General features: G+C 36.8%; 2 protein-coding genes across 2 annotated transcripts in view; one reads left to right on the top strand and one right to left on the bottom strand.

Annotated features, from left to right (window-relative positions):
- Positions 1–20722, top strand: part of ODR4 (odr-4 GPCR localization factor homolog) — a 55575-nt gene extending 34853 nt beyond the window's left edge. The window contains exons 13-20 of the mRNA XM_083359092.1: positions 1174–1263; positions 2704–3474; positions 8897–8998; positions 14490–14661; positions 15333–15425; positions 17975–18063; positions 18307–18350; positions 20588–20722. Of these exons, the coding sequence (XP_083215218.1) occupies positions 1174–1263; positions 2704–2771 (158 nt within the window). The 3' untranslated portion in view covers positions 2772–3474; positions 8897–8998; positions 14490–14661; ... (2 more) ...; positions 18307–18350; positions 20588–20722. The remainder of the gene's footprint in view (positions 1–1173; positions 1264–2703; positions 3475–8896; positions 8999–14489; positions 14662–15332; positions 15426–17974; positions 18064–18306; positions 18351–20587) is intronic.
- On the bottom strand, positions 13287–17879 carry PDC (phosducin). The gene is made up of 3 exons (XM_083359098.1): positions 17690–17879; positions 16135–16298; positions 13287–14649 (listed from the first exon to the last, which is right to left on the bottom strand). Exons 1-3 carry the CDS (start codon positions 17751–17753, stop codon positions 14122–14124), a joined length of 756 nt encoding a protein of 251 aa, XP_083215224.1. The 5' UTR covers positions 17754–17879; the 3' UTR covers positions 13287–14121.
- Positions 20723–21340: the final 618 nt, after the last annotated feature.

Below are 21340 nucleotides of genomic sequence, written 5' to 3'. Positions count from 1 at the left end.
TCCTATAAGTAAGTATTTTTTTGGTATTTCTGATTGGTTACAGTGACAAATACTCCATTGTGTTAAGTAAACTAACTTGTAAAATGTATTTTGTTGATTCTTATATTTTTGCAACTAGAAATGTTGACTACTTATGTGCAGAATAATTACTCCATGATTTTAGTAATCATTGCACTTGTTGGCAATTCATAACATGGAGTTCATAGTTCTCTCGTCTTAAAATGCTGTTAAGTGTCCTAAAATTCAAACCTGACTTGACTCCATAGTTGCCTGCACCTGCAGGTTGCTAAACAGTGACAGGAGGATGAGTGGTAAATTCCTTGGGGCGGGGGCAGGAGACTATGGAATGAACGAGAGCCTTCTGTTGCCCGCAAGACATTATCCATCAAGGTCAAGTTATGAAAAACATTTGAGTGGTGCAGACAGTCTTTCCCAAAACAAAAGGAATGAACTAAGTTGGTGAACTATGAACTGTGGGTGGCCCGGAATGGGTAAAGGGGTTTTACCTGTATAGGTTTTCACAAGAAAATCCCAGAACTGACTTTGCTTCTGCTGCGTCTAGATGGATCTTTCAATAAAGCTATACCCTTGGTCATCCTAAAGAGCCAGGAGTTTCTTTTGTTGAATATGCCAAATGGGACAGTTGGCAGAACAGTTCAGAAAATATAGCTTACATGAATAATAATAAGTATAGCACAGAAGTGTTGCTGATGCTGAGGTTTATGCCAGAAATCTTTGGGAGAATTTTGTGTGAAAGAAATCATGTATATTTGGCTATACATAAATGGGAAGGAAAATTAATAATAGAAGACTGTTTTCATCTTCTCCTGAATTTTTTCAAAAGATAATGAAATTCATTTCTTGTTCATTTCTTTAGAGTTCTGGGCATTTAATAATTACTAATACGTGTCTTAAAAATATTCTATATATTTTATTTGGATATTCTGAGTTTAAAGGCAGTGATGTCTAAGTAAGACACAGGGCTGTTTATAACTTGTATGCAAAATTAAATTACGCAACAAAAAATTGCATTCATAGACTTGGTGTTTCCATCCTGGGCTTTGAAAAAAACATTTTTTAAAGAGTTTTGATGAAGAAAAGGAACATTAGGTTAGAGATGAAGTTCAGGCAAGATACAAACACATGCTTTTGCCTCTTTTCTTTTAATTATAGTTGAAGTAAGCCTGCTAAAGGAATTCCAAGAAAATGCACAAACAAAGCAAGTGACAAAAAAAGTGCTGTTGAAACTACATCAAAATATGGGTATGCGTATTTTAGCTTTTGCTCCTGAACTACTTAAAATATTTATTTTTAATATGATTTATCACTTTCCTTGAAGCATTCTCATGCAGTCTTCTTTACATTTATGTCTAATTGTTTTAATGGTTATTTAAGATTGTTTTAATTATTGGTTTTATTGTACACTGCCCAGAGTCACATTTGTGAGGTGGGTGTCTATATACTTAGGTAGATGGATGGATGGGTGGGTGGAAGGATGGATATATGAGAGGGAGGGAGTCCATCCTCAATTAGCAACCAATTCCAGTTACAACAATGATGAAAAAATAACTTTGCAATCAGTCCTCATATTTATGACCGTCTCAAGCAAAGGGAAGTTGAAGTAAAACCCTTAAGTACAATTGCAGTTTCATTTAGCAATCACTTTGCTAAGCAACCAAGTCCTAAAGATTGTTATACGAGGACAACCTTTGGAATATAGATAGATAGATAGATGATAGATAGATAGATAGATAGATAGATAGATAGATAGATAGATAGATAGATAGATAGATATTATTATTATTATTATTATTATTATTATTATTATTATTATTATTATTATTATTATTATTATTATTTAAATTTTTATACCGCCCTTCTCCCGAAGGACTCAGGGTGGTGAACAGGGCATATAAATAGAAATACAAAAGTTTAAAAAAAGGATTAAATAATTGCCCAATTAAAACAATCACAATATAAAACCCATTAAAACCCTAACGTTCCCCCATCAGGCCAGGCCAGCTTGTTCGAATAAATGGGTCTTTAACCCGCGCCGGAAGGAGCGAAGACCCGGTACCGTCCGGAGCTCAACCGGCAGTTGGTTCCATAAAGCCGGGGCGCCCACAGAGAAGGCCCTCCCCCTGGGGGCCACCAGCTGGCATTCTCTGACCGGAGGCACCCTGAGGAGGCCCTCTCTGTGGGAACGCACAGGGCGGAGGGAAGTCGACGCCGGCAGCAGGTGGTCCCCGAGGTATTCCGGACCCATGCTATGTAAGGACTTAAAAACCATCACCAAGACCTTGAACCTCAAGATAGATAGATAGATAGATAGATAGATAGATAGATAGATAGATAGATAGATAGATAGATAGATAGATAGATACTGAATGAATGAATGAATGAATGAATGAATGAATGAATGAATGAATGAATGAATATAAAGAACACACATTGTCTATTGACTCAGTTCCTTTGGTTCCTGATTTTCTAGCATTATTTTGCTGGTGCAGCTATTCCTTATTTTCTTAATATACTTTTCTCCTGCCTGAGGAAACCCAGAATAGATCCACAGGAGAAAGTCTATAAACAATGTACTAGAAAATTAAGCTAGTAAAATGCCGTTTTTAGCTGGAGATGAATTAAAGTAGAATTCATTTGAAATACCAGTTTGCATTATCTTCCAAATTTTTTATTTCTTTTCAGGAATGGTGATAGCAGTGGCAGTGGCCTTATCTGCAGTAGCTTTCTCCTTTAACTACTTCAGCGATTAAGTTTCAGAAAGCAAGAACAACTTCAGAACTCATGTCATTACAGATATACTGTGAGGATGCAAGCTTCTTGAACTGTATACGTTAAGATATCTTGTCATCTAACAAAGCAATACATGGCTCTAAAACACAATGATCTGTTTCTGCATGAAAGTAATGTAGGTGGTATACATTGCTTTTTGAGGAAAAGCGAGAACTCACACTGACAACTGGCACAAAAAAAAGATTAATTTTTCACGGGACATCTGAAAGATAAGACACCAATTTGAACTTTCTGCTTACTTAATAAAATGTATAAAAACCCTGCTGACATGATTACTTGTGCTTTTTTAGGAAATGCTGGAACTGTATGATAGATAATATAAGTTCCGTTTTTTTTAATGAACCCATAAGTGTTTTTTTTTTCAATTACACACTGTGATTATTTATCATCCTTGATTCATCTACAGCTGTCCTAGAGTATATGTGAGTATACAGTATGTGTACATATGTATTTATTTCACAGTACAGATAGCCTGTGTCAACCATGATGGATACTGGTGACTTTGTTATATAATAATATAACATGGAATAAAACAGTTGCTATGATGGAAACCCCAGCCAAGGGCTTATTGGAATACAATATATTTTACTTGCCTGTGAAATGCAAAAAGAATAACTATACCTCTGAGAGAGATTCCAGAGATTGGGGTCTATTACAGAGAAGGTGTGTCATTATGCCAATGTTCTCTTCGTGATGCTGTCAGAAATTTGTATGCTGCTCCATTTCAGACTCTCTTACACATTAATGTCTCTTCAACTTATAACAGAAAAAGTCAACAAATAAGGGAACATCTTTAAGAGATTCTGGATGTATACAAAGATGCCTGTTACCAGGATTATGACTGTGTTATAAGAAGTCTCAAAACAAAATACTTTACAATGCTATTTTAGGAAGAAAGCAGTAAATAATGATGGAGAATACTCAGGAATGTCGTGGGTATTCAAAAGCTTATTCACTCTGGGAGTGTCTTCTTGAGGAAGTGTTCCGTTTAGAATTCTTTCCCCGTTCTCAGTGCATTATGTCTGCCAGCTTTCACTGGTAGTCATTGTTAAAACTTGATCTGAATTTTATATTCACCTGTTCTCAGATTATTATCTTTCTATTCTTATATATGAAATAACCACAATATGGGATGGATGCCATTTTAGTGACTTTGAGGCTGGTGTGATTCATAGAAGACTTGACTTGTCCTTCTTTGGAAATGGACACAGAGACGTTAAAATAGCCTAGAGCAAAATATCTGATAGGAGTTAGGTACCAGTTCTGCCGTCCCTCCAAATTAAGGGCAGGAAAACCTAGTTTTTTTCTTCCTACCCCCTCATTTTTCTGCAGAAAGTGAATAAGACACCTGTCAGAATGCCTTGAGAGAACCCAGTTTAGAGCCATCCTACTCTGTTGAAATAATGGCTTAAAACAAGTAAAGAGCAGGATCATGCTTGCCCCTTCTTGGGCTTGCCTCAAGTTTCAATAGCTAAGAGGAAAATAATGAAGTGTTGCTTCATGAAATGACAGATTTTCTCATCTTCTCTGCCAATACAACTGCTGATTTTCAGACTACAGACTTAATAAATTGCTTCATTAGAGATTCTTAACAGCATTAGAAATTCTTACAACTTTCTGATGCAATTACCCTTCCACTCTCCATGTCTTCTATGATTGTTTTGGTTAATACCACCTCTTGTTTGTTAATCCTACATTTTCCACTGCTTCACAGTTTCAGCAGTAGCTAAGTGTAGGCTGCAAGTTTTGTTTTCCTGCTAGTTTTATTATAAGGCTACTTTAGATCACTGTTACATTGTAAGTTAGTTATTTTAAATAACAATAATAATCTTTATTGATTAGCCCATGAGCCATATCAAGGTACTTATTTTCAAGTTTTAAAAATATCATTCCCTTTCTGGTAGCATGGTTAACTCATTTTTTGACAAAGTGGAATATCACATGTTGGGAGTAATGCTGATAGTTGATGGTGGAACCCAAGCTAAACATGATAACTCAGACAAATTCTGTGTGTAGCCAGGATAAAACTGATCAATGATTACCTTTGATGGAGCCAGAATGAAGGTGATGTTTCTTGATCTTACAACAGGTTGTGAGATAATAATTCAGAGGAAATTGTATAAATCAGATAGTTTATTGTTCCATTGCTGCATATTTCACATTTGTTTGTGTGCTTGGGGTTCTTGTTCCTAAATAATGCATTAAACATGATACTTTTATCTTTTGAGAATTTAGAAATTGCTGTACTTTAAACTTCTAAAAAGTGAAGTAGTGATCCCTCCTTTCTTTAAGATGGCAACCAATACAGGCAGTACTTGGTTAGCTGAGTGACTTTATGATGGATTTAGGATATGGTGGAAGTTAATATTCTATTTTGACCTTTTGAGTGTTGTAGTTGGGATTGTTTGTTTGTTTGTTTGTTTTTTTGCAATGGAGGATGACTCCTGATCTTGCCTAGTTGTAGATGGCTTTGGACTCCTGATGGAAAGAGACTGCTGGGAATGAGCTGGCTTCCCAGCTGCTTCAGACAGTCAGAACTGCCTTTGGGGCATTTGCTGATTACTGGGCATCCAAGGAGAGGAAATTGTGGTGAAGCCAGGGTGGACAGCATTGATGGTGTTGCAGTACTGCAGTTGGAACTGCTATTCAGCTGAGAACTCACGAAGCTACTGAGCAACACTTCAGCAGAAAATTAACTGTGGCAGTGCTGACACAGCACCTTTCATTCAACAGTAATTTGGGCCAAACATGTGTTAGTGTTTACCCTTGCTCCTGATGGACTTCTGGGTTCAATTCAAGATGCTGGTGATTCCCTTTAAAGCCTTACATAGCATAGAACCGGGTTACTTTCCCCAATAACTTCCACAGGAAAAGCATGTTCCAGGTTCCTTCTTTTAAATCTTGCCATCCTATTTAACCTAGACAGCGTGGCTTTCCCGTGGACACTTTCCAGTGTGTGCCCCTGTTTTCTGGAACAATCTTCCCCTCCCAACTACAACAGGCCCATTTTTTTTTCACCTTTAGAAAAGCCATTAAGACCTGGGTCTTCCCTCAGGCATTAGGACCCAGCTGAGTGGGAGTCCCCCTGTGGTTGTTTTGTTGTGCAGTTGATAGTCATTTTATGTTTTGTATTTTTATATTGTCTGTTTATTATTACATGGGAGGAGGTTTGCTTCTCTTTATGATCTATTGTGTGGTTATGAGCCAGCACCGTTTGAGTTGGGCAGTGTAATAAATCTGAAAATAAGTAAATACTGTAAATTACTGGTCTTATCATAGCTTCCTTACTTTTCCCCCCTCCTATAAATACTTCAAATGCATTATATTTCTCAGTTTTAAAATGAATCATTGTGATTGGAGACCATTCTTATAAGATTTTTTTGAATCCAAATATGTATGTTTATGGGGATTCTAAGTCATCCAGATCTTGGTTGTCCCAAAGGTGCTTTTTCAAGTATAAACTGAATTTTCTTGTTTTTCTTTGAAGACATTTTGCTTCTCATCCAAGAAGCTTCTTCAGCTCTTACTGGATGGTGGAGAATGGAAGAATTTATATTCCTTGCAGACACCTGGTCATTTGCATTCTTTTAGAGTCATCGAGGCCATTTGGTAGTTTATTTGTGTCCTCAAAACTTCAGTGTTAAGGCTTCTGCCTGCTTTAATGTGTACTGCACAGTCTAGGAAGGCTAAACTATTTTCCTTAACATCTGTCCACAGACTTGATATGTTTGGTGAATGTTTCCAATTCTTGTGTTTTGAACTTGACCCAAGTATCATCCACATACCTATACCAGTGTGTGGGTGGAATTACTGGGAAGGAGTTTAAGGCTTTGATTTCCCTTCACTCCCTCACAGGAATTCCACCCACTCACCGATATAGGTATGTGGACGATATTTGGGTCAAGACAACATATGTGCACACTTTAAACCCCAGGCAGAAGCTTGCCCACCCCAAGAATAAAGCACCCAGACACAAACTGAGCAATGTGGTATATGCAGTACAATGCAGTGAGGCGTGGAGATTTGTACATTGGGGAAACAAAGCAACCACTGGGGCACAACATAGGAGAATAAACCCATCAGGACAAGATTCAGCAGTCCATCTGCGTTTAAAAGACAAAGACCACATTTTGGACAGAGAGGGACCGCTGGTTTGAAAGGGGTCAAAGAGGGCATCTGTGTAAAAATTGAATAGCCCTCTCTCAATAGAGGGGGAGGGGTACGACATAATCTATTTATAGTCTACAACACAGTCCTTTCAGCAGTTCTAAGAAGGCTCCACACACATTTGCACTATTCAGGTGACCCTGAAGACACAGATAAATATCCAAGTGGCCTCAACAACTCTGTAAAAGAATGCAAATGACCAGCTCTCTGCAAGGAATATAATCCTTCTATTCCCTACCATACAGTGAGAGCTGAAAAAGCTTCCTGGATGAGAAGCGAAAGGTCTTCACAGAAAAACAAGAAAGCGCAGCTGCCTCTTGCAAAAGTACCTTTGGGACAAATGTGTAGGTCCTGTGTAACTCAGTGTGGAAATTGCAATTCTCAAGGGTATATAACTATTTTTTTCCTCACAATCAGCAAGCAAATCTAATTCAAATGATTTACTCAAGCTTAGTGATGCAGATTTCTTTGGGTGGTTGATATGTGTATTGTAATCTAAGGACATTCAAACAACTGTACATTTAGTTTGTTTTCCACTTTGCCTGCTAGATTTTCCTTCCATTCTGTCAAAGATAGGTATGTGTTCTTAAATATTGGGCATAAATTGTACAGCTCAATGTATTATACGTGGTTTGCAAATATATAAAATGATTAGTTTTTTTCACTGTAACACATCTCAATGCCCCTACAAGTGTGGTGTTTCTTATAAACTACTACTTCTGTGTTCACTTGTATTGCATAGTCACAACATAATTCCAGGAAGGGCTGTAAAAGTAAATCAGTTTCTGGGCAGGCCCTGAGCTGCTTTGAGCAAACAAGGCATTTTCCCATAAAAATAAAGAAAAGGCCGTGAGCTTTTTATACCTTGCACACTTTCTAAAATGACTCAACTTTGAGGGGAAAAGGATGAATCTTACCCAGATTTCATTTTATGTTATCATCCTACTATGATAATATTAGGATCAGTTCCTACCAAATCAATTTCTTCCAAAGATTAAGGGCAAAATTATTTTGTATTCCTAGTCTAGACTTACTGCAATTTCCTCTTGGTCAAAAGTATATAATGATGTATCTGATGAATCAGAGCATAGGTTCAAGATCTGTTCTGTGTCAGCGTACCGCGGGTAACATGTCAGAAGGCTATAACTCACTCATAATACACATGGTCTGCGTTTGGGAAACCCCAGATTAAGGCTCAGATAATTAGAAGTGGGAAAGAATCCTGGAGAACTACTATCTGTTTGGAACTGTATGGCACGCTGAGCAGATAATAGGTAGTACCAGAGCCAAAGCTGATGCGGGCACCATCTTTTTTTCTTCTTATACCTTCTTTGTTCCCCAAGTTGCTGAAAGAAATAGATAGCTCTTACTATAGGTGTTTTGAGAGCCCTTAGAAATTCAACTAAATGTCTTAAATGGTGAGCTAATTGGCCTCATTGTGTAGAAAACATGCATACTTCTGTATATTGATTAACCAAATACATAGCTCGTTCAATGAGTTCTGCATGCAGAACTTTGCTGTCATGAGAAGATATGTTTCCATCAGGTTCTGTGACCAAGTGGAAAAGAAATTGGATATGTTTTCAAAGTTTAGTGTGTGAAGGTTCAGAGTTAAACATAACAGCTCATAGCTAATGAATGCAAGAGAAATTAGGAGAATATAAGCAAATGTATTTTCTTTTGGCTTACTCTGCAGGGTTTCTTTTTTTAAAAAACAAAGAAACTAAAAATATATCCTTGAGATGTTGTTTGGCCACAGCTCCTGATTTTTCTTATCTTTGCTGAAAATGATAACACAGGAACTTTTTGAAGGCCATAAATCCACACTTGACTCAGTTTTGTTACCTGTCCTTGGTTGAAAGGAAGGAGAAAAAGGATTCCTGAATGCCACCTTTGTGATCTTCTCATTTTCCTGCAGAAATCCTGATGGAGCCACCAAAGCCTTCATTTAAGTTTGATTAATCCTATACTGGTACCTTGGAGAGTTGTAATATGCAGAAGCTTCGTTAGTTCCATCTGGGTGAGTGATGACAATTTCAGTTCATAGACTTCCCCAAAAACACAAGTTGCTGCATACTTAGTTATTTATATGTTATTTTTATACATATTCATAATTAGATCTATTAAAATTATGTTATGGATACAATGGGATAGTTAATGTTCTACATATTTTATATACTTTTTAATCTTCAGAGTCTGATATATGAAGCCTAGATGGAAGCTATTCAGTTTTAAATGAATAGCACTAAATCTTGTATAATAGACAACATTTTGTCTAAAATAGCGTACCCATTTCATTTCTACAAACATATACTGTATATGCAGAATAGTAAACTTTCTATATTTTTGATACTTTATGATTATTCCCAGTTTACAGCTAAAGAACGTAAACCAGGAGATGATCAATCTAGAAATCCTATATTTAATAAATCAAAAATACAATACATAGAACACTGTTTCAAACTGAGGTACTACCTGTTCATCCATGAAATAGATAAATTGTCTAATATATATATATAAGAGGAAGCACAGCCACCAACATTTTGCCAGGAACCCAACTTGTCCCATCTATCAAATACTATTTGGAAATAGCCATTACATTTAATTCCATTAAGGGAAAAACAAGAAGGAAAGTGAATAAATACTATTTGAGAGAAGAATACCTTTTTACTATAGCTTTATTCCTCTTCCAGCTGTTTTTTTTTCATCTTCCATTGCTTCTATGGGTCTGCTTGAATGGTTCACCACTTGCCATGAAAAGGTCTTTGGTTCAATTTTATATGTTAAATGCTTTTCTAAAATCTTGCCTTACGATGTTGACCTTTTTTATATTTTCAGGGATGGGCGAAGATATTTTATATCTTAGGACCAAATCCTTTTTTTTCTAAGGTTTGTCCAGGATTATCTACTTTTCCACCTTGTCCTCAAGATATATGATCACTGTATATTAATACTTTTAGAACATGCCTACATTTCAGTTTTTTAAACTGATTTTTTCAAGTTGGCCAGTGTTTTTTTAATAAACATCTAAAAATGTTTTGAACTTGCAAGATAAATAATCCCAGGGGATCTGCCATTTTTTGTCTCCAAATCATTTATCTTTCTCTGCATTTCAACATTTCTAAGCATTAAGTCTTACTAAGTTTTGGGGGCATCTACTTCCTGCGTACTTATGAATTATTTCTTTCTCTAACTTTTACTGATCTTTGAGGAAAGGATACCATTAGGCAGGCTGGAAAGTCACTGTCATCCTCATGTCTGTTATACATTAATCTGAAGGCAGAGTAAGTTGGAACAGAAACAAGATGACAGTGGTTTCTCTTTTGTGGTTTCACTTCTGTGAAATTGGTTCAGTCTGGCAAATTCCAGAGAGATCCACAGACTGGAAGGAATCTGAGAGCAGCCCACCATTGAGCCGGAATATTTTTCATTCAACTTTCTGCCTCTTGGATGTGTTAGACCACTGCTCAATTATTGCCAGCCAATTGAACTGGAGATTATGGGGCTTCCAATATTTCTCAAAAGGAAGAGGGCAGCCTCAATAGAAGTGAAGGTCAACCTGATATAGTTGTTGTAACTGTCTTAACTATCTGCCTGGCTGTTTAACCCTCCTGGAACATCACTTAGAGCAGACATGTCAAACACAAGGCCCGGGGGCCGGATGCGGCCCGCGAAGTGGTTTCATGTGGCCCATGAAGCCATCCTGGAAAAAGTGAGGGAACGGCCCCCACTGCCTTGGCCCTGGCCCAGAGACCCTCCTTCTGCCAGAGACCCTCAGATCTGTCCCACTTCTGCCCAGGCCCCCATAGGCACCCTTGATGCGAACGATGTAGAGCTGGCCACGCCCACCCAGTAGGCCATACGCACTCTAGCCATGCCCACCCAGTAGGCCACGCCCACCCTGACCATGCCCACCCGCTCCCCTGAGGGCAACTGCAATGCTGATGCGGCCCTCAATGAAATTGAGTTTGACACCCCTGACTTACAGAATAAATGTAACTTAAGTTCTCTGTCACAGATACAGATGTGCAATAAGAGTATAAAGAGTTCTGAAATAGATTTGTTATAGTTAAAATCTGATATAATATGAATTTATTTTTCTCCTATTTCTCTTTAATAATTGCATACCTCTTGTCTTTGTTTACTGTGAAATTAGTCACTGTTCAAGGCTGTTATTTAATATACATTGCACAACTGTTCCTGTTTACTTCACTTTTAGTAAATGAAATCTTCTGAGGAGTCACACCCTATGGTTGTGAAGACAAAACCAGAAGTCATTAGCTCTTCCCTTCCTGTCCCTTCTTCTTCCCCTTCCCCTTCCTCTTCCCTCTCGCACTTCCCATCCCCCTCCCCTCTTAGAACAGTTGTCTAGAAATAGCTCTTCTCCCAAAGAAAAGCAGAAACCAAGGTGTTTTTTTCTGAGTCATCTCCCTCTGTCCACATATTAAAAAATAGAATGGGCCCATTTAAAAGGTATGTTTTAACTAGTCTTTAATTACTTCAGCTCCAAATAGAAAGGATTAGTCATTGATAATTGTTTTACGAACACATTGTTTTAATTTACCAAGTGACATCATACAGTATTTAATAAAGAAGTGCTTTAATGCATGCTTACATTTTATTTATACATTTTCCAACACTAACCTAAGTTACTAACTGGACACAGTTAAAAGTGAGTTAAAATATGCTCTTTAATTTCTATACAGATTTGGAGAGATAATGTATTTGATTAGCAGTTAATGCCATATGATGCCTTCCAAACAGCACAAAGCAAATATAGTATTTTTCAAGTCTCTTTTTTTGGCTAGCATTGTCAAATCAAATTATGATCTTTAGTTAAGTTTCTGTAATGAAATATTAGAAAAGCACACTTCATATTGTGCTTTAAAGGGCTTTCGTTAAAAATTTCTTCATGTAATTCTTTAATTTTTTATTCCCCAAATCCCCCCACCCCAAACCCACCCACTTCCCCCCCCCCACTTCCCAGAGCTAAATACAGGATTATAGTTACAATAATCATATTCTAAATAGAGATTATGCATAATATACAATTAACCAAATTCATAATGTGCTTTAATTCCCCTTTAACATAACTACAAACAAAGTACCAATAACAATATCCCACTAAAGTCTACTCATAAGCTAAATGGAACTTTTTAGTCCCATATTTGTTCTGAATATAATTTATCCATCTCCTCCAAACTGAAATATATCTTTCCTGTGAATGATCTTTCAAATAAGCAGAAATCTTAGACATTTCTGCAAGATTCGAAACTTTAAACACCCATTCTTCTATAGTGGGCAAACTATCCTTCTTCCAATATTGTCCCACCAGTAACCGTGCTGCTGTTATCATGTTCAACATCAACTTAGTTTCTTTAACATCACAATCTACAACAATACCCAATAAAAACAATTGCGGAGAAAACTTTATATTTCTCTTAAAAATCTTTTGAATGTTCCACCAAATTTTGATCCAAAAAGCTTTTATATTTCTACAAGTCCACCACATGTGAAAATAGGTAGCTTCTAAACTACCACATCTCCAACATTTAGACTGTAAATTAGGATACATGTTGGACAACTTCTTGGGATCCAGATGCCATCTATAAAACATTTTATAAAAATTTTCTCTTAAGTTTTGAGCCTGAGTAAATTTAACATTTCTGACCCAAATTATCTCCCAGGTGTCCAACGAAATTGGTTCCTGAATATTTTGTGCCCACTTTATCATACAGTCTTTAACCAATTCCGTTTCCGAATCCAATTCAATTAAAGCATTATATATCCTCTTTATATGTGCACGATTTAAATCTCTAATTTGTTTTACTAAATTTTCATCTGTAATTGTGATGCCAACCTTTTGATCTGACTTCCACCTAGCTTTCAATTGGGTATATTGAAACCAAGAGTAACTTATGTTTTCTTGTCTTAACTCCTCTAATGATTTAAGTTGCCAATCATTCCCTTGCAATCTAAGTAGTTCCTTATAAGAAACCATATCCATACTTACTCCCATAGATACGCCCTCTATCGCATGTCCAGGAATTCCCCAAATTGGTATTTTATAATTTAACTTATAATAATACTTTTTCCAGACACGCAATAAAGCACTTCTAAGAATATGGGATTTAAAAGCCCTGTCCACCTTCTTATCGTAAAGCAAATATGCATGCCATCCATATACCAAATCCCATCCCTCAAGATGAAGTATTCTCTTGTTAGTTAAATTAAGCCAATCACTAACCCACGTCAGGGCTTTATAGGTGATCACTAGTACCTTGGATTATACCCCCAATGCTTACATGCAATCATTACAGCTCACCAAGCAGCAGAATTATATAAATATAATCTGGCATGCTCATAATCATTCCTGCTGTTGCAGTTTCTGGGTCTTCAAAGAAAGTCCCATGAATAGCTCATGCAAGTTGGCCAAAGCATGAATGACTGTGAGGAGGGCTTCCTGGTCCTAGAATGGGTGCAATTGGTATATAAGATGAATCTGTGTAAAGGCCCTTTTGGCCATAGCTGCCACCTGTTTCTTGAGCAGGAGCTGTTAATCCAGGAGTCTTTACCCTTAATGTGGCAAATGCTTTGCATCTCTAATGAAATCAAACTTTCCTTTTGAGTATTTGCTGAAAGTTTTATGTTAATAGCTCCATCCAAATATATCTTATATTTCAGGGCCCTGTCAACTTCTATATGTGTTTTACCTTAGCCAAATTCCTTCCAAATGAGAATTAAAACAATCTCGCTTCCTACTACTACTCTTCCAAAGTTAATGTCATAAGTATTAATCTATCTGCACTGGTCTCTGAAAATCATTCATACTGCAGAGGCTATAGTTACAATTGGGTGATTTACATCTAATAACATTACATCCCCTTGGAAGGAAGACTTCACTAATTCACTAATTTGTTAGTTCTCTTATGTCTTGTAAAAATGAAAAGAATGGGGAAAAATTAAAATGGGTCATCAGGCTAAGTCCTGGACATCCCTTATTTCTTTTATATCTTTCTATACTTTCTTAATAAGTCTTTTCTACTGCATCTATATGCAGCATTTCCTAAGTAAATTTGGCCCCAAATGGGATCCAAATTAAAAATTCACTGAGCACAGATGATGAAATACTAGAAAACTTATCTACTGTTCAATTTCTTGTTCATCCATGTCACCATTGTCAAGTTCTGGAATTCCTTTCTGAGGGAGTAACCCATATTCATTTAAGAAAGTCTCCACATCTGTAGCAGAAAATTCTCCATTCAACTGGTCAGTTACACTAATGAAATTGCTTACAAGCTCCCCACCTTTGTAGACAAGTAGTGTTGGAAGAACATCACTGGAGAAACGGTCTCCTGCCCCTGTGTTAGCAGCCTTGATTTTGCAAAATTTCACAGTGGAGTACTCAACAGCAAGACTAGTAAGGCTGCTGTTGAGTGCCTCACACTCCTTGATGTCATCGTCATAGATGTGGACTATTATGGTGGTGGCTTTGTGTTCCTTCTCCACAGCTTCTAGGAATTCCTTCCCATCCTGCAACTCAGAAAGGCAGCCATGCCTTGGCGCAAAGCTCAGTCGCTCATGCATGTTCTTCATGCAGCGCTTCCGGTATTGCTGTAAACAACCTTCATCTTCTTTGACATTCAACAACTCATATTCCTGCACACTCATCTGCAAATAATTGTAAGAATACGCTGAACTACAAGTGCTGATTTAATTGCCAAGCAGAAAAGGAGAGATTACATGCAGTCTCATGGAACATAAATAGAACACTTTATATTCAAAAGCACTGAAAGTTCAAAAGCTTCTATGTAAATACATTTATTCCAATGAGCATCTGTTAGTAGGGCATTGATCCTGATGCAAGCTGTCCATCCAATATTGGCAGCACCATCAGGAGGATGGTCAGTATATATTGTCAAAAACTGAAAGTGAGTTGACTACAATATAGGCACCTCAACTTAAGAAACTGAACCAGGCAAACAAACATGCCATTGTTTAGTACAGGATATTATAATAAGCTATATCTAGTTCTGGAACAATGAGGATTCTATTCTAATTGTGCACTGTCAAGAAACATCAACCTAGTATTTGCCAATAATTTGGAGCCGGGTGAGAAGTTCCCATTAAAATTTTCCACAAGTTGGCTAATGTAGGGCATGGTAAAATTATAAAATGGTTATATCTCAATATTCAGTCTGATCTTCAAGAATACATCTCCCTTGTTCTTTGCATCTTTAACACTGCAAAAGTAGTAAAATATTAGTAAAATGTAAAAGCGCGGAAAACTATTTTCCAGAGAATTCCTTCCTATTTGCTTCTATGGCAGGTAAAAAAAACACCTTGTCTTCCAGATTTTGCTGTGCTCCCAGCATCCCTCTTCTAAGCTACACCAAGGAGTTGATGGCAACATTTCAATCGCTAAAAGATTCCCAACACTATTCCAGGTGTTTAAATGACCCCACCTACATGTTCCAGGAATATGTGAAAGAGGGAAACTGGGGTCAACAAAGATTTCTCCTCCATGCTTTCTAGGAACGTGGAATGTGTGACATGGCTTTTATACACAAACCATTATTAAATGGGATCCATCTTCTCTTGCCTGGAACAGTTCTGATTTCAAATCATGTGTCATCGCTGCAAACAGGATGTTTTTGCTCTGACAATATAAGAGGCAGCCTTTTTCTTTAAACTGCTTACTATGAATATAAAGAAGTTGTGGGGAGGAGTATGCTAACCGGATGTATAAATTAGATAAGAATGGTGCACAAGGTAATGGAAGTGAAGCTTGCATTTTGGGCTAATTGGAGAATGTGATTAATGACATGTAATTAAGGGAGGGAATTGTGCATGATAATGATGGGTTTAGGGGAGGAGAATTCAGATTCTGGCATCCATCCATGAGTACCGATGCTTCGTTCTCATTATTATAGACTTTTAGAAAAACAATGCCTGAATATTGTTTGAACTGTTTCATTAATCGGAACCATGACATCATGTATGATGCTATATTCATCTGACATCTGACATACATGGTGAAAATGTAATTGTTATGTGCATTAGCATAACAAAGCTATCCCATATTTCTTGAATATATGGAAAAATACCTTCCCCCATGCATCTTTTCCATTACATTGTCTTCTTCCCCTCATTTACCTTACGACTGACTTTTTCTTTGGTGTCTCTGTGATCTCTGTTTTGACAGTTGTAGGGTGAGGAGATTTGCCTGATAAGCAATTCTCTCTTGCTTGGAGGAAGATGGTCTCGGTCTTGGCTCTCCAATTTAAATTTTCTCCAGTCATTGATCACCCCTTTAGGTCCTAGAAGAAGAAAAATTGTTCATTTCTTATTCTTTGGGCTTACTTTCTTTTCTTTTCTTTCTTTTTTAATTATCAATTCCTTTGATGCTTCAACAGAGGTTTAAAGAAAGATTAGTGAGGAAAATAGAAAAGCATAGGTGGATATCTCCCAATAGAGGCTGAAAAATATTGCCTTATTATTGAAAAGAAGTATCCACAAAAGCTTTTCCAAATTCAATGGTATTGTCAACTACTCAGAGTTGCTTTGGATAGTGATATGGGTAGCATATAAATTAGATGACAGATGATAGATAGATAGATGATAGATAGATAGATAGATAGATAGATAGATAGATAGATAGATAGATAGATAGATGATAGATAGATAAATAGATAGATATTTGAAGAGGTATTTGGGTGCACTGTATAAAATTCATAATTATGGACCTTATAGAGACTACAGTTCTACTGGTGGAGAGTTAGTTGTTGTTTTTTTTTAATCCCATTTATATCCCACCCTTCTCCGAAGACTCAGGGTGGCTTACAATCTAAAGCACAAATCAATTTGCTTAGCAATAGCCTTCATTCTATGGATATGCCTGCTTATTAGCGCTTTCGCCCCCCCCAAGCGGCATTATTACAAAGTCAGCTTATTGCCCCCAACAATCTGGGTCCTCATTTTACCTACCTCGGAAGGATGGAAGGCTGAGTTAACCTTGAGCCTGGTGGGACTCGAATCTGCACTAATTGCAGGCAGCTGGTGTTACTTAAGGAGGCATTAGTTACTTGAAGTGATTGTAAAATATCTGGCTTAGATAATTATGTCTTTTAAGACAATATGGGGAGAGGAAACGTAGAAAACTTTACAAATCCTATAAATTTCTCTTATTGTGGGTCAACCATTAGTGGAGTTCTTTCCAGAGCTTCCTGTTATTATATATTGGATGTCCCCTTATTAGAATCCTAGATGACACTCTTTTGATTCATCTGATTCATACTTAAAATATCATTTTAACACACATTTTCTGTGGCCATATGCTGATTACGTACCAACAAGTTAGTGTTGGTTCCTAATGATCATAGAGACCTTACAATTGATTTTAGCCAAAAGGCTGAGAAGATAGATTTTTGTCCAGGATAATCTTCCCCAGCCTGGTTCTTCAGATTTAGAGATGATGCCATTGTGTCCATCCATTTTGCTCTTAGTCATTGTCTTTTTAACTTTCCTGCCACCTTTCCCAAACTCTCTCTCTCTCTATGTGTAAATTATTTTGAATTTATATATACATTGAATTAACTCTACATGCCTCTTCTATTCTACAACATGTTCTTGCTACTGCCATTACAATTCAGTGTTAAACCAAGTGTCCAGTTATTTCTCATTTGCACCAGGGATATTTTGACTTTATTACCTGTATGTATAGCTTCTGGAGCTTCAAATTCTTCTTCCAAATTAATACTTTGTTGGTGTTCCATGACTGTAAATGGCTGGGAGAGGCTAGTAGTCAAACAGACAAATCAACAAACAAGGAATACAGGAAAAACATGTCTAGTTCTTAAAAGGGATTATAAAAATTAGTCTAGAGAGACATATAGGCTCAAATTGTTATAGAGTGATTAAATATTATATATTCTTGTTTTATCAAATATTCCATTTTTTTAAAAAAACTTATATCATCTCTGCTTCCTCCCCCCAGATACACAATATGCTGTCATTGCCAAACAAAATCTGGACATCAATATTATTTCACTGTAATGTATCTTCATAAGAAACATAAAAGTGGAGGTATTCAGACAGAAAATACAGTACATCTCCATAAACTGGGTTGTTAAAAGAACAAACATGTTACTTTGATTGGACAAAGCTGTGATGAAATAGTATTTGTTTTAAAGCAAGAGTAAGCATAAGCAATGTTTTGGGGGCTAAAGTTTATATGGCATGCCAAGATCCATTTAGAAAATGAATGCAACTGTATTTTCCAACAATAGTTACAATTTCAGGGTTTTTTTTTCCTTTCGTCTTTTACAGTACAGGTGACCACAACTAGAACCAGATTTCCAATGTTAAGTAAGGTGCCTGATTTTACAACCTTTTTTTGCCAGTTGTTAAGCGAATCACTTTAGTTGTTAAGTGAAACAAGTAGTTGTTAAGTGAATCCAGTTTCCTCCATTGACTTTGCTTGTTGGAAATTGGCTGGGAAGGTTGCAGAGGGTGATCACATGATCCCCAAGATGCTGCTGTAAATACATGCCAATTGCCAAGCACTCAAATTTTGATCATGGGAATGCTGCAACAATCGTTAAGTGTGATGACCAGTTGTTAAGTTACTTTTTTTAGTGCCATTGTAATTCTGAATGGCTGCTATGTGGATGGTTATAAGTTGACTTTTTTTTTGACCTTGTAATCCTTTTCATTGGAGTGGAGTCGGGGCAATTGAGCTTTTCCTGATGCCTACGTGGAGTTTGCAGCAGATATTTGCTCTTAGCATCCTGATAGCAAAACATTTGTCATTTCCTTCCAAGTAGGAAATGAACATTCTTCACCTCTAGGCCACTGTGCAGCTCAAATGGTTGTGAGTTGAATGCTACCTGCAGTTCTATAATAAGGATGAAATGTGGGTTGCCCACATTGCAATTACATTGAAAAACATTTCAGTAAGAAGAATGAAAAAAGTTATAAATGTTAAACTAAGCTTGATGTCTCTTTTTTATAAAGCAAAGCTTATCAGTTTGGAATTAGTTTAAATAATTTTGTTCTCTGGTTTATTTAATCCTGTGTCTGGGTGAATATCAAACGGCAAGAAAGACTATACTGTTCTTTTCTCTAAGTTCTTTTGATGGAAGAATTGAGTAAATAAAAATTAGGGAATGAAAGTGAAATTATATAATATCTACTCACTTGTTTGTGAGTTAAAGTTTTCCTAGCATTCTAAATAAAATGATGTAAAAGAGCAGATGTATCTGCATTTGAGAAATATTTGTATTTAGTCTGAAATAGTTCTACTATTCCTTTGGCATGCATCGGGCTATAATTCTAAAGATATGACATTTGGAATTATAAATGGCGCTTAAAAAAAGAAATGATTGACAAATACTTGTCATGGTAAAATGAAAAGTAAATATGCACTGGAAAGTTTTTGTGCATGTAGGTTTGGTGGAGAAATATGGATAATATTTTTGTACAAAGGGCAAATTGTTTGAATTTGATCTTATTCTATTTGAGGTTTGTTTGTTTGACACACCCTTGCGGGTAAAAATATCTCAAGGAGGCATTACTCTAGTGATAATTTTAGCAGCTGCAGGTATGAACAAGGGAAACTTGGCTACATCACAATGAATACATTTCTTTCATGTCATATAATTACACAACATACAAAACTGTTTGTACTTTATTTGGTTATATGTCTTTACTACTTCCCTATGAAATTTCAAAATCTGGGAGAGTACAGGCCATCGAAGTATAGAAATAATCTCAAAAGATCTCAGTGATAGGAAAGATTATGTGAAGAACCATTTTGCCCCAATGGGATTGACCTGCCCCACTTGCTCCACCAGAAAGGTCATGCTATGGACACCAGTGGTTAAGGAATTCTGGCTGGTGGGGTCTAGGAGAAGAGCCTTTTCCGCTGTGGTCCTGCCCTTCAGAACATCTTACCACTGGAGATGAGATTGGTTCCCACCCGCTTGGCCTTCCTTAAGGACCTGAAAACCTGGCTCTATTGACTGACCTGGGCCCCTGATAAGGATACTTTGTGTTGGAGGTGGCTGGTGGAGTACAAAGAACCTACCTCCATACAGCTCCTGAACTTAGTTCCTAGTTTTATTTGATTTCTGTGAATTTTAATATTTTTTAATATTTTACACCTGCATTTTTACTGTATTGTAAGCCATCCAGACTCACTTTGGATGGTGAGATGGGCAAAATATGCAATTAATAACTTTTAAATAAATAAATAAATATGCAGTTTTAAAAAGCTCCAGCCTAAATCCCCAGCTTAACTAGTTAGCTGGGACAGGTCTCTGAGGATAATGCCAATTGGTAGCGACATTAGATCAACTACAAATCCAATTCAGGGCAAGGCAGATTCTGATAGGTTTTTCTTTTTTTAAATCAGAAATGGGCAGAATTCAGGATTGCAGGATCCAGTTAGAGTTTTAGCAGACTTCTGAGCTCTGCCACCAATTTCAGACAAGCTTGATGGCTAAGGGAATAGATACAGCTTTTGAATTGCTCTCCACCACTAAGAAACCCTGTTAATTTTTGTACACACACATTGCATCTACAGCACAGGTGTCAAACTCAATCATAGGGGTGAGTGTGGCCTGCATGTGATACATCCAGCCCATGGGCTGCCAGTTTGACACCTCTGATCTAGAGGAATGAGGTTCTGTTGGAATAAACTGGTGCTATACAGAAGTCTTCTAATTAATAAAACATACCTATGACACTGTGTACTGTTATCCCTCCCTTTAATGCCTTCACTTTAATTTTTCCAAGTATATCGACATCTCTTGGTGTATCAATACTGTTTTGGTAACAGAAACAGCTGGAATGATTAATCATTCCTGTATTCGGTCATGTCATTCCCTTCTAATTTACACTGCAGTAATGGATAAGTGAAAACTAGCATATACCTGCGCTAATTGCTAAGAGAAAAAAACTAAGAAGAATGATGGCTTGAATTTATGTTTCACATGTAATACTTTTCAGGAATAGGGTCATGCATTTTCCTCCATTTAGTAATGTGCAAAACAAACAAACACTCAACCCTTAGGTAGCTTTCCCTACTTACGTATTGTGGGCTTTTTTTTGCTGGATCTATATCTGCAACAATCAAAATGCCTTTTTGGAGTTTACAATGAAATCATAAAAAATAATGCTATAAAATAATAGTGATATAATTAAATCAGTAGTTAAAAATAAAAATAAAACAAGTCCTACCACAAACAGAAGCCAACCACTGATACCATCAATTCAATCTTCCAAGGCTGTCAGAAATAATTCTGTTTTCAGTAACATGGAAAACAAGCAATGTGGGGGCTGATCTACTCACCAAAGAAAG

Source organism: Vipera ursinii (genome assembly GCF_947247035.1).
Source record: "Vipera ursinii genome assembly, chromosome: 3".
In the NCBI taxonomy this organism is placed as follows: Eukaryota; Metazoa; Chordata; class Lepidosauria; order Squamata; family Viperidae; genus Vipera; species Vipera ursinii.
This window is presented reverse-complemented; position numbering and strand designations above follow the sequence as displayed.